Here is a 14257-nt window from a genome sequence, read left to right as displayed (position 1 = left end):
TACTGGTGGTGGTAATTTGATATTGTGAGTCAAAAAACAACGTGTGAATATCCACACATCGGCAATATCTCACCGCTAAGGAGGTCAAAAACTACAATTTGTCCAAGGGGAATCTTGAGTTACCTTGGGCGATAAAATTGAAGAAACTGCGTGGTTTCGATTATGTCGGCGTTGGGATTAATCGAGGAACCATCCAAAAATTATTGAAAAGATGCACCGAACAAGAATCTTCACTGTAAAAGAATCTTAAATTTTTTCTTAATAGATCGTTATTATTTATACACCCTGTACCTCGAATATAATTTACCTGATGTAAAAATCAGTCGCAATGTCCTTGATAGTCTCCATAGAAATCTTATTTAATATTGGATAACATTAAGCCACATGATTAAGTTGTTAGATTCAACATGTCGAAAGAGCAACTTACAAGCCACACAAATAATCTTGATACAAAATAAAGCGGTCATTGCACGGTACAAAGTTGCCACAATTGACTTTCGCAAACGATTTCTGGCGTCTTTGACGTCGTAAGGGTAAATTACATAAACAAATAGGCAAACATACCGGCCGGTATAAGGCAACCCAGGTTGAGTGTTTGAAAGGAAAATTGTTCCGCAAGATTTAAAAGCATGACTTGTTCATACCAAGACCGTAGCCAGGGCAAAATTTTTACCAAGGTAAATATGTCAAGTACGTTGTTTAATGTAGTTTAACATTAAAATGGTTTTTGTGCCAGAATTTTGGAAAAATTACGGAGGCAAGTGTCTCAATGTAGCTACGACCTAGCATACGCTTATATAGGCCTAGCATTGAGCGTGAAAGATGTTGTAACTTTACATAAATATATCTAATTGTGACGATGTGATCGGATGAATGATTGTTATAAAACTAGGAGGAATATCTTTCATTTAAAAGCTGGATAGAACGTTAAAATCATGAAAGGACAAAGCACTCTGGAGTATGAAATATTCGGAATACTGCACTTGAGAGAAACAAAAAAGAACTGCTCAATGGAATGTAGCTCTGACTATAGTTAACAGCGCCTTTCGGCCTAGCACGGCAGATAACGAATTGAAAGGTCAAAATGAGAGAAATATCTTGATATAGGTTTATACAAAATCGGTGATTCTTCGCATCATTGGTGCCATCAGAGGCAAGCTGTGGATCCGCATATTCTACATAGTCCTTGGCATGGCCGATTAGTCGTCCTGAAAGCAACTCAAGAGTTATATAAAACCTCTTAAAAACTATTTCTATAATTATTAACCAATCATTAATGTAAGCGCTAATGACAACTTCCAAATTAACATTGAACTCCTCTAAAACACTGAATAGCAATTTATGGCAGAACAAGGACATCAGTAACAGCTCACCCATTCATCCTCATCGACTCCCTCCATGGTATCTTGTTCCAATGCCTTATCGAGGTCTAGCTTGTTGGACATGGCCGCCAGTAACTAGGGGAATAAGGTGATTTAAGTCGCGATAATTTGGCGGATCTTTGCAGGCGTTTCACAAAGCTGCTTGGCTGCACACGCAGCTGCTGATGTAATCCCGGTACCGTATCAACATGATAAAAAATTCTACCTCTTCTTTCTTTTCTTCATCTGTCTTGTAGGTATCGGGGTTGTAAGACTCGTATTTTCGTTCCTTGGGTTCCTCCTTTGGTGCCTGGCTCACTAAAACATTCATTTTAGATTTCAAATTGATCTAAATATTATCAGTACAATCTTACACGAAACTCGACAGCCAGTTACTGCAGATTCGATTTGTATGGTTGACTTGATATGAAATGTTCCACAAACGCACAAGACCACAGCTACAACATGATCATTCCCCTTTCAACTCACAAGGTTTCATTCCCGCCGGTTTCAAGCTTACCAGCCTGGGCAGCATGTTCTTGCCACTTAACCAGCCATCAGCGGTCATGGTGGGAACTCCTGTCTCTCTGGTGTCTGGGAACAAGTCGTCCTGGAAATACTCCATCTGTGGTGAGAAGTGTACGTAGTTATGAGTTCTCATTAAGAAGAATTGAGTTAAGATGTTCGCTTTTTCAGTTGTGACTGAAAAGATATTGGGAACACGCAATTATTATTAACACGTTACAATATTTGTACTGGAGTAATCCCACTACGCACAAGATAGCAGTTCGAAAAACACGATTTGTCAATAATTCCAACAGGATCAATTAATTTTGAGAGTTTGAACATTACGGTACTGAAAATATTTTAAGAAACTGCCAAAAGATTTTAGCTAGGATGTACCTTGACCCTGGGAACTTTGAACGAGATCGGTTCCAAGGATGTCTTGCTTAACCGCCAAGCCCTCGCAAATTCTACCTGACGGGGGTCGGACTTCAATTTGGAGAGGAAGCTGAACCCTTGGTACACCTGGTCGGATTTGAACGTGGCAAGCTGGGTGAGGTAAGGCTCTTCTGAACTTATCTCGTACGAATACATCAACGCGTCGCCCTGGAAACCAATAAGCCAGCGTCACAGATACGGTATTGTGACGTCAAAAATACTGATTCATGACGCTTACTCTTCCAGCGAGGAAAACAGTCGCGCTGTCCTCGTCGTAGTGTGGGATGAGTGTGGCAGGCGAGTTGTCCATGTTGACCTCTGCGAGCGGACCTTTGGTCAGGTCGTCCACCGAGTGAATGCTCAAAGAGCGGCCGCCCCTTCTGAAACGCGGTAACATTGTTACGTCAAGTTAGATATAAAATCTGACGTCACCCACAACTGTATGACGCATTCGTAAAGCACGTGACAAGGCAAAATACTGCAAAGTTGTGAAATTATTGGAAAGAGTGAAAAGTTCGCAGAACGTGCTGGCGACTTACCCTGAGAATCCCGACACAAAGAGCATTTTATCTGCACAAGTCCAGACAATCCTGGCTCCTCTACTGCCCTTGGGGCCCGGACCCTCCTACAGATGACAAGGGCTTTACATAGTAACAACTTAATCGGGGTTACAGGATAATAATCATATCAAAACCAGTTAATAATGAACGACAAGTTATACCCATGGGTGCCGTACTATGGTCAACAAATGTAAGGCTTATGTAAGAGAAAGAGATGAAAAAACCTTGATGGGAGATGAAGAATTTCTCGGATCATAAATTCTGATCTTGTTATCTTTGCTCACTGTGGCCAGATGCTTGCCATCCGTGCTCCACTCCATTGCGAGAACCTCTTCTGAATGTCCTCCTAGTTCTAGAGCCTGTTGTAGTCAGAAGCAAGTTACCAGTGGTTAATACGATGATTGTTACAAGGTGATGATGCAACAAGCACAGCGCAGTGTCCATATTTAGCATCAACCAAGAAACAGGATTTTACACAACTCACAAAATAGTGTCATTGAGCCAGCAAAGCCAGCATCTGCGACATTTAGTCACATGCCGTTACAAACTTACAGGTTCGTCGTTTTCAACATTCCATATTAGAACATTCATGTCTAAGGAGGCGGTTGCCAATAAATTGGATGCGAGGGGATGATATCTCATGCAGAGTATCTTCGAGTAATGACCTTGTGGAAAATTATAAAATATTCAAATTCCAAGCCTAAATAAATCGCTCTATCTAAAATCAACCAACGCAAAAAGAAGGTGAAAAGCGCAGAGCGGAAAAAACATTCAAACCTCCTAATACTTGGACCGGTTCCGACAAAGTGCCCGACAACCCTTCGTCTGGGACCCGCCATATCTTCACCAACCCGTCGTCCAATCCCACCGCCAACTGACGGTCGTCGAACGGATCCCATCGGAAGTCTGTCACCGGAGACGTATTCTGAAAGCTCGGGACATCCCCCGTTATGCGACCGACTTTGGCAAGCTGCGATTACACAAACGATGACATCACGTCATAATGTCAAGTACAATGACGTCAGCCGCGATGTTGGTGTTTACCTCGATAATTCCGACGTGTCCACCAGGTGTCGTTAGAGGAACGGCGGCGTAACGATCGTTGGCATGGAAACCATCAGATCCGCCAGGAATAGTGTGGCTCAGTTTAGCGACTGCAGTGATGTGTGTGGATGGATGAAGGACGGTGCCGGTCCAGTGTCGAAACTTGCACTGACGTACACCTGACGTACACATGACGTTAAAGTTAAAAACACGACGCTACAATATTGAAGCTCAGTGGCTGCACAAGCAACAAAATTCAACTCAACCATCAAGGTCTCTGAGCACAGCCGATGAAGTGAGCTGATGCTTGCGAAAGCGTGTGTAGAGCATTTAAACATACAATTTAACTTCAGAGTGCCGTCTTATAACCTGCTTTTTTATTTTACTATACACAAGTAACATGGTGATAGGTCGTGATACCGGGAAACGGTTTTGCCGCGGGTCTAGGTTTCAACTCTGGTTTGCTTTCCACTGCCTTGCTCTTCTGTACTTCTTCCTTTTTCACTGCCGGAGCTGCGACTCTTTCCACAGGTTCTGACGCAATATTCTTCACTGGTGATGACGTTTTTGAGACGTCATTACCGCTTTCGTCATCACTACGTAATGACTTACGACGCGAGGGGTCTAAACTTGTCTTCAACCTCTGAGTTAAAACATCAGATTCTGGCATCAACGCGTCATGTGACGTCATACGCACGTCATATACTTACCTTGGCATTCTGACCTTCAAACCAGGAGTCTGACGTCAGCACGATGTCGTCGGAGTCGGTGTCAGGAAAAAGTTCGGCGGCAAAATCAATTTTTGACTGAAAATAATTCATAATATAAGTTAAAGTGCAAAGTTATTTGAACTTTAATAAAGATTTTAAATTAATTCTAAATCTGTCTTTAACCAAATATTTGCTTAAACGAAATAAAACGGCAAATTTCGAAGGAATTTCTCTGAGCAACACACATCGTTGTCTTCATGTTCAAAAAACAACGTAAAAAACTCCCATTGTTACGTAAGCAAGGTACTTTGTCGACCCCAACTTACCCTCCGGGGTACTTCAATCCTAACGGGTACGATCTGTCGGGAACAGAGCTGGAGCAACCTGTCCACCTCACAACCCATCACGTCCAGGCACACTTTAGGCGCCATGCTCATTCCTTTCGTCTGGTCGGGCAGCATGGCGTGGCTTGCTGTGGCAACAAACAAGCGTCAGTGGAGCGTAACTTATATGGTGGCGCTTTGCGTTCGTGATATTCGGGGCGCGTTTAATCCGGGCGTGGCGCTTATTATATTCTCGTGGCAACAACAAACGCCATATAAAAGGTCCTCGTTTGACAGAACGGTGGCATAAATTAAGTCACGTTTGGGTTGAGAAAGCTTTGGTGTATTTGTTTACCGCCAAGCTAGTTCAACCTTACGCATGCCAGCAAAGTTTGTTGTCGACTAAAATTACGGGTGAAACGTCGCCGTCTTCGCCGTCGAAACGATGGTAATGATACCAAGTGCGGTTTTTGCAAAGAAAGAAAACTATGGTAATAGAACAAATCAACTAATTGCGGTTATTTATGAAGTTAACCGAAAGGGCAAAACCATTTTCACGGCCAGCGAACGAAAAAAGTTGGCGCAGCTCGTGCCAGAGACAGACCAAAACATCAGACTTGGTCTGTGGTCTGACAAAATCAGGTTTCTGAGACGAAGCAGGAAAAGGGAACTTGGCAAGGCAACAGAGGAACATCTGGCGGAGTGTGCAGACCCGTTGACGCGTGTATAATGTGCGGGGTGGTATCCTGTGTCACGTTATAAAGGCCTAAACCATCGTCGAGGGTTGGTGCTTAAGTGCAAAATGTTTACAAAAAGAATGATCGAGTAAATACGAACCTTGAGCGATTTCGTCCGATCCAACTTCAAGAATATTAATAGAAGAATCCCCCTGAAAAGTACAGCAACAAATTGGAACGATCCAGTAATCCTGCGTTGGTTATTCATGTTACTTCAACTTCCGATTTAACGTTCATTTGCATATTATATTCCGAACACTCTTTTGCGTGCAAATTAATCAAGCAAACGATCGTGTTACCGGTAAAACAACCTTAGTTGTTAGTCAGATATGGCGTGCGGTCATCCGTCAACGTATGTAATAAATGGACATTAAAAATAGCAGTAACAGCCTGTTAAGGAACCAACCAGGCCATACAGTGTTCTCAATACTGGGTTCCATCCCAGCTACGTTGTGGACGACTCACTTCCCACGTTCCACTGCATACAATGCGTTGTGAGTCGCGGTGTCCGTTTACAATTTAATGCAACCGGATAGTCATAAATTAAGTTGCGCTAATCGTTGCATTTTATTGCGCCACATCCAGACTTCTCCAGGAAGCCTGGCATCTTCCAGAAACGGTGTCGGGTGACGCGTTCGATGGAAACGATGTTTATTGCCGAATTATTCACGCGAAACGCAAACGAGTTCTCATTTTCCCCAGAAACGCAGCTGAGAATGACAAACACGCCACCTCTGTGCTCACAAATCAGAGCAATAATTGCGCCACCCGCGTAGTCGGTGCTACCAGGCGGTGGCGCTGTCTCGTTCACGTATCCGCAACTTCATTTTTCAAATTTCAGGTTAGTTTCCTCGTTTCATTGTTTTGTATCACACTGTACGTCGCAATGCTGTGACTTTAATTACAGTATCACAAAGTCGAGTCGTGTCTTTGCCTGCTAGTAGCCTGTAGTGTTGTTTTATAATGTACAGCAACAAAACTTACCTTTCCGCATAGAAAGAGTAGGTTTGTGTCGGGGTCAAAGAAGGGCATCAGAACACTGAAATATACAAAATAATCGCAATTACATTCTATTGTGACGTAATAATAACTAGATCAATATGCCGATATTATACCTTGAGACGTCACAAAACCAGCAAAGTTAAATATAAGCAGAATCTAGAAATATTTCTACAGATTTACTTTGAAATTGTTAAACCAATTTCCTCAGCGACCGTACGTATGCAACACCACTACAGTGCATAGACTTTCCTGATCCTGCAAAACATACCGCAATGCGCCACAAACGTTCAGCTCTGTCCGCAGTATGACGTGTTTAGTCGCGTCAAGCAATTATGCGGGGTGGGGCAAAGTAGCAAACCGTGCCGTTGTGTAATACCTCGAAATTTTTGGGATAATCAAGGCTAATGGATTCGGCCAGGCGTAAATTCATGCGCATGTTGGCAGCCTGGCCCGCATTAAACCAAGCATCGAGGCCCGTATAATTGAAAGGGACTGTGATCTATCGGCGTTTGGAAAGGCCTTGGCTGGAATTCAAGTAAATTGCACAGAAGATTGGACGAATGACTGCACTACTTCTAATTATGTTTTCAAAATTCTGCGAGGGTTTCCGCCCTGCTAAAGCCAGTCAGTATTTCCATTGTAAATTCGGAGTTAATTAATTTGTCTGACAGACGCGTTGGTTAGGATAAACACGGAAGACTTTCATCTTCCCGATATGACGAATCGCATTGTCATAAAAGGCACAAAGCATACGCGAGACGTTCTATACGTGACAAGTTTGAAAGTAAACAAAACTGGGTTCGAATCCCGTGTCTTCCACTCATGAAAGAAACGCAAATATGCACGTCAACTTGACCTAAACTGTTCATTGAATCGAGGTCGATCGCAACCAACGGTGCACCAGCGTCTTATTCGGTTCGTTAAGCAAGTCAGAAATAAATCGAGTAATTGGAGAATCAATAAGTCATTTTTAACGAGACGGCATGAAGCAAAAACATCTTTTGTGCGGTCATAATTGCTTTGTATAATCGTGCTTTGTACAAACAACTATGTATGAGAAATTGGTTGAATCGTTAAGTGACGCCGTCTCTCGTCAATTCGCATTAATCATCTTATCTTGTTATCTTAACCCCTTGACACCCTCAAAATGAGCAAAAACGCGGAGCAAGCTGAGATGGTTTTGCTGATTTGCACCAATTTTAGAAGCTGGATAAAAACGGGCTTTTGCCGTTGAACTGAAATATTAATCCACTTTCAACAAAAATTTCAACAGACAAACAAACTTCCTCCTGAAAATTGTTCCAGTGATTAATCAGAGCCACGGGTTCAGACGATACAGTTTTTTTTTCGAATTGCCATCGGTGTAAAGTAAAATAACAATTATCATCAACACCAAGCAGCGTTATATCTACACCAGGTGGCGATCCGGGCAAGGACGAGGCAAAATTAAAGAAATTTGGTTTGTTAGAACGACGCTCTTTTATCCCTTAATCTGGTTGTTTTCAAGTAACTGGATCCACCGCCATCAGCTTCGATGGCAACAAAATCGGCGCCGCGATTTTCTGCCGAGAAAAAAGTTTCGACACGTTTTTCTGAAGTCACGGAAAGCTTGTTTTCGTTTCCCAGTCAAGCGAGTGGCAAGTTCGCGGTTGACTGCGTCCATTCTTGGTGTTGCGTTACAAGACGCAGCCCCGCTACGGTGAACAATAAATCGGAACTTTGATTTTTACGCTAAAGTCACTTAAAATTTTGCAAAATCGGCAAGTTGCGGCAGCACACAAAACGTCCGAACGGGAGCACTTGTACGCTCTTGAAACACAAACGCGATTCATTTTCAAGCCGCCGAAAATACAATCTCAAAAATGAAAAAATTTCTGTTGAAATTAAGGAATTTTAGTTGAAACTTTCTTTGAGCTGTCGCCATTTCAACTAGTCGTTTCAGGACCGATCGCTGTAGCCGTCAGTTCAGGTTTGGTTGTTCTATTACATGGACACCCACGTGGTGCTCACACCATCACTTCAAGTGATGAATACTCGCTGTTCTGCGTATCTGGGCCCACTTACCTAGATCACGTGCGGCATTTAACGTCTTTAGATAATATTCCATCATAATTCGCATCATTGGTTAAAATGAAAATCGTAAATGAAATTCAATCAGGTTGAAATACAATCGCAGTAAAGTCGCAAATCACTTATTACTACGAGGTTTCGTGCATAGCAGTAAAGAAAGTTTGCACGCGGATGGAGATCAGTGAAAAGTTTTCAACATCAAACAACAGAATTGAAACCAGGAACGAATCCATTCCTGAACGTATTTCTGTGCGGCTGCCGTTCCAGAACTTGCGCGGCGGGTTGCAAGAAGAAGTTTGAGCGTTCAAGTTTGAAAACGATCTTCTTTGTAAGACGATATTCTAATACTCTTTAAAGCCGCTCGTGTCAGATTCTCCTTAAGAAGCAATTTTGGGATTTACTCCTCGACTCCGGGGCGCGAGTAAAAGCGATCGCGATATTTGAAACAAACGAGTCGCCCCTTTCATAGACTTCACTGACCCGAGGATTCAAAAAACAAACCAACCGAATAAAAGGGGGAAGCGATGAAAAATGAATTGGTAATAACGGCGCAATCCCAACAACGGGGGGCGGCTTAAATCAGCGATGAACGGTGACGTCATTTGTTTATTTCCTTCTATTTGTAGCGCGGTAGGAGTCGTTTTGTAAAAATTTGTTCACAATATCATTCGTCTTTCCCCAAGAGCTTTAAACGTTTGTGGACAACCGGCTCATAACAACAGACCGGCGCGACATCCATTAAACCTATAAAGATTTTAAAGCCTTTTGGACATTAATAACAGACGAGGCGGCTCACCAATAACCAGACTTTCAAAATAACGGTTTTAGTTCATTTGGAATCGAATTGACTTTAGATCAGAGAACTTGATAAATGGCCAACTGTCCCGTACAAAACGCTGCAGGAAACCTACGTACCTCTGGGCTGCAAACAACGCTTGCCGTATACCATACATATGGGTTGAGCAGTTTAGCTCTTATGTTTATAAACCTTATGTACTAAGTCCAGTCGTCTAGTAGTCGCTGTTGGTCACGTGACTTGAGCTCTCAAATGAACACTTTGAAGAACACCGCGCAAAAGATTTGGGGCTAACCTGTTATTATGACAGGAAAAGGAAAGGTCGGAAAGGTGCGTAATGAACAGCTTCGGACACAATGGAGCACCGCCCTGGTGTATTTCCTCTCCGTATTATTCTTAATGCCGACGTGGGCCGAAAAGCTAACGAAGCCGATTAGGAATTTAGGGATGTTTCAGAAAACGGGTTTGGATTGAGTTGGTGTCTTAGATTGATAAATGGCGATAATACAATAACAAGACAAACGTCATAACCACTACAATATTTGAACGATGTGGGAATTTTTAATGCTGTGGGAAAAAGCAAAATTTTGATTAAATTTTCCCGCTGTTGTGTTATTCACCTCCAAATGTGTTCGTCATGATTAAGAACTTCTGAGCAAATCATACCACAAATTACCGTTTAAAGTGACGTTATGCGACGCGATATAAATGTCCCCACACAGCGGCTTCCGCAGTTCGTTTGCTTACTTTTAAAACGATGTTTCGTCATTCGTAGCTTTCAGATTTAAAACAGACATTATTATTACTCTCTGTTCAAAAGGAGGATCTTTTTATGTTTTGGAGCTTCGTGCCAAGAAAAATTTACAAACAAAGACACAATGAGCGCACAACACAGAGGCAATTCCAACAAGAGTCCGAGAATGAAAAGACAGTCGACATAAAGCGAAAACAAATTATTTCTTATGATAAAATAAACATTCAAAAACGTGATAAAAAGGCGGGAATAGTCGTTCTTAATTCAAGCTGTGGAATGTCGCAGAAAAATAAAAGCAAATATCATTGGATAAGGTCAGAGAACACCCGCAGCGTGGTATTGCTTTCATGGAGAGCAACTGCTTTATAACAATAACGTGACAACGGCGGGGTATAGACCGCATATAAGTAAGGAACAGCCAAATTGAGTGAAAAGGCGCGAAAAAGCGCTGGTACCCTCCATGAGGATCAACTGAGATTACCTTTTAGTTGGGCGGCAAATATGAGAAACCTCGGCTGTTAAGTAGTTTTTTGACGAGTTATTAAATTTTCCCAGTCGAACTTGTTGTTGATAAAATATCATGCGCGACTACGTCATAAACGTTATGTGATGCATGAACGACTTTGGACGCCATACTTTTCAACCACACAGAACGAAACCAACTGCACTTGATGAAACAAAAAACAAGTTAAAATACAAGTCCTTAACATCTGACAAATGATTCGTTTTCTCGAAGCAAGCCATATACAAAATACAAAAGTGGATCAGCAAAAAGCGGTTCTACGAAAAAGCGAAGAAAATCGAGGCCACTCCACAAACACTCGATCTCTTCCGGCGGTTGGGGCCACGATGATTGGACATCGCGGTGTCAATGGCACCAGAACTCCCATGCGCTTTGTGAGATTTGAAGGGTCGGTCCCTAAAAATCGCGTCTCACATTAAAAAGCACAACCGCAAATGCAATTGTGACGTAATACTAAGCCTGTTATGGCGTCAGGTGCGAAACGAGTGAGCGGCGGGTTCACAAGCTAAAGTTTCCTCAACACAAACTCGTTCGCGTTCAACGCTTTTTGTAAAGCGACACCTCCGCTGCTTTTGTTTGTGACGTAACAATAGCGGCAGCTGACAATACAGGAGCACTTTTGGATCGGAAATGTGAAGAGCATCTTATATCGTTAACGATAAACTCGCATAGATCATAATCGTGGTGTTTTAAACACAGCAAGCCCATTCAAGCAAACGTTACGCGTATGCAAACCTTATTATGACCGACGTGGGCAAATTATTTCAAAAGGACTGACTTTAAAATAAATGTTTAACTTAATTGAGATGCAAGCGGAACCAAGATGCGTGAATCTGTTGCCAATATTTCAAACGTCTTAATTGAAGCGATAGCTTAGCGTGGAGGATAATTCGGTTAATGGAGCGTATTAATTGAAGCGCTCAATTGAACAGAAATGTTGACTCACGGTTCCATTCGATTATATTGGGTTAAGACAACGTTTGACTAAAAATATTCCATTTACTTTGTCGCTTCATTTTCCAGCAAAGATCAAAGTGCGGTGCGCATAAACAGGCACATTATTTACGTCACAAATAATGATTTACACACAAACGTCACTTTTCGGAGAGACAACTGCGTACACCAAATCAAACAGATGAGTTGTAAATATTACTGGCGACGCTATCTTGGATCAGATTTCAAGGACTTCAAACTCAGGAAAAAAGCGGTTGTCTGCAAGACAAGGTGTCTGTGCAGAGCTGAATCGAATCATACGCCCTTGAACTAGATCGCGTCTATAACTGGTTGTGGGGTCATCGGCAAAAGTTAGCAAATATTTCTCAACATTTTGTCATTAATAAGTTACCGCCGCCACAAAAAGCATTACATGGATGACGCGCTTGTCTCTGACCTATATGAGTTGTTGAGTCGATCTTGAGGCAGGGTCCCGACTATTTAGCTGGGCTTCCAGCTGCAGCCAAATGTGACACAACAATAGTTATAAGTGCATGGCTGTTTATGGTCAATAAGTTCAGTCTTGGCTTCTTCACAGACGTGTACTACGACCACGTCACGACATACGTGAATTTTACTGGCGCATATCTGACAAAAGACAAATTCAAAGCGTTGAAAAGAATATCCATCTGCATTAAGCTCGCTAGAAAGAGACCAGACAGTGATGTTGAAGATAATAAAGTTTAAATGCGCTTTTTACTTCGCGGCCAAATGACTTTTACCATCGACAAATTGACTTTTAATCCAAAACCAAATATTTTAGCGGGCTCTTTGACAAGCTAAGTCCTTTTAAGTTCACTTTTCCCTCATTCTGTCCGCGTTCACTGTCAACACAAATTACCCGCGTGCAGTCGAAGGACATTATGACGATTTCTTCCTGTCAAAACAACTTGTGCTTTTTTGCATAGTTGAGCTTGTGTGCTAATAGCGTAACCGAATAATTACGCACAAACTATGTTTATTCGCTTTGAGGTTGAGGCTTCGGCGAAGAACGAAACATCAGCGCCAAATAAAACGATTTGGAGTGGGGTAAATGCCCGACGAAACTGACCCAATATCATAATTTTGGCCTGAAAATGAAGCGTGGTTTAACCAAATAATGCAACAATGACAGATGTGGCGTGCCGTTATGCGGAATGGGTGGGGACAAGGTGGACAGATATAATCTACCCTTCGCAACTCACAGGTGACGATTGGCAAAAGCCGAGGATCTTTTTAACACCTTCTTATTTCCAAAGCAGCGTTTTGGGGCGCAAGTTGAACCTCAAAAGAATGCTTCAGTTTATTTTTATATCGAGTCGAAAACGTTTTCTATGTTCCACGGCTCGGCTACTGTGCGTAGAGGATAAGTCGTTTTCAAAAGCTTAAGAAGGGAGCTTTTTAAAGCAATTATTGTCGGTGGCGGCCGACGACTGAAAGGCTTCTCTTAAAACAACATTTTCATAAGTTCGGTGACACAAGCGCGTGTACAGCGTGGGTGGCCCAGAGATTAGGGATGATACCCCTCCAAACCCATGTTGGAACACTTCGACCCATTCACGTGAGCCGTCAGTGTACCCCAAATATGACGTCATCGTGGGGCAAGACGACGATGAAAGCATGCGATTGTTTGAGGCGCGCAAAGACAGATTTGATGCCGATTTATCGTCGGACTCGCGTTAAAATTCCAACCAGGACGATCAGCCTGCGCTGTCATGGCGAGTTATTTTAAGCGCGCGCAGGAACGCTTCATTTGTGAGCTCAGTCAAGTGCAAGCGACGGGCAAAGCGAACCTGTCAGCATCCACAAAAAAACAATCACTTTCTCCAAGTCGAACAAGGCCTTTGCAGATCGACAACGACGCTTATCGTAGTTTGGGAGGGCGGTCCACGACCAACGCGTGAACCCGGAGCTAATGAATTACGAGGAAAGTTTGGGAGGTCGTGACTGAGCTGATGAATTTCTGTTGAAAGAGCAACAAGCGTGGGCGAAGTCCATGCTCGTTGTACTTGTACGAGAACAACGAATTATATTAACGCCTGCATGCTTAGACAGGTTGATGGAGGAGACTTCCACTCACCCCTACCAGCGTCAAACGCTCCATTTTTTCCAGAACATTCCTCGCGTGACTTTGGGAGTGGTCTCCGCATAGTGACCTTGCAACCGACTGCGGTCAGCTGCAGGCTTGTAATTTAACTCTTTTCCACCTGTGTTGGTTTAATGACCACTGGGCAGTTATTATTCTGAATCCCGACGGGTCTCGATAAAGCGCTATGATCTCCTCATTTGGAACTTTGGATACGGCATTTTCCGCTTCACTGACTTACATTGACGCAATAAGGTCACGCTTGACTAACAAATGTCACGCTTCGCCGGGCCAGTCGACAGTGTCAGTCAATGCAGTTGGAGCACAACACATGATATGTTGATTGCAGGAGCAACTACATGCTGCGATGTGAAAGT

General features: G+C 42.8%; 1 protein-coding gene across 2 annotated transcripts in view; it reads right to left on the bottom strand.

Annotated features, from left to right (window-relative positions):
* Positions 1-331: 331 nt before the first annotated feature.
* The window catches only part of LOC143460934 (coronin-7-like), a 38624-nt gene continuing 24698 nt past the window's right edge, over positions 332-14257 (bottom strand). Inside the window, exons 8-23 of one of the 2 annotated variants that reach the window (XM_076958637.1) lie at positions 6662-6716; positions 5778-5829; positions 4944-5089; positions 4618-4713; positions 4328-4550; positions 3908-4086; positions 3641-3833; positions 3416-3528; positions 3088-3222; positions 2843-2928; positions 2542-2680; positions 2265-2471; positions 1851-1986; positions 1588-1679; positions 1374-1457; positions 332-1208 (exon numbers count right to left, since the gene is read on the bottom strand). In XM_076958637.1, coding sequence (XP_076814752.1) covers positions 1200-1208; positions 1374-1457; positions 1588-1679; positions 1851-1986; positions 2265-2471; positions 2542-2680; positions 2843-2928; positions 3088-3222; positions 3416-3528; positions 3641-3833; positions 3908-4086; positions 4328-4550; positions 4618-4713; positions 4944-5089; positions 5778-5829; positions 6662-6716 — 1945 coding nt within the window. In that variant the 3' untranslated portion in view covers positions 332-1199. Of the gene's footprint in view, positions 1209-1373; positions 1458-1587; positions 1680-1850; positions 1987-2264; positions 2472-2541; positions 2684-2842; positions 2929-3087; positions 3223-3415; positions 3529-3640; positions 3834-3907; positions 4087-4327; positions 4551-4617; positions 4714-4943; positions 5090-5777; positions 5830-6661; positions 6717-14257 lie in introns of both variants that reach the window. The other variant, XM_076958629.1, reaches the window with a different exon arrangement.

This window comes from Clavelina lepadiformis, chromosome 1, assembly GCF_947623445.1.
Source record: "Clavelina lepadiformis chromosome 1, kaClaLepa1.1, whole genome shotgun sequence".
Lineage (NCBI taxonomy): Eukaryota > Metazoa > Chordata > Ascidiacea > Aplousobranchia > Clavelinidae > Clavelina > Clavelina lepadiformis.
The sequence above is the reverse complement of the archived record's forward strand: the minus strand, read 5'-3'. Positions and strand labels throughout refer to the sequence as shown.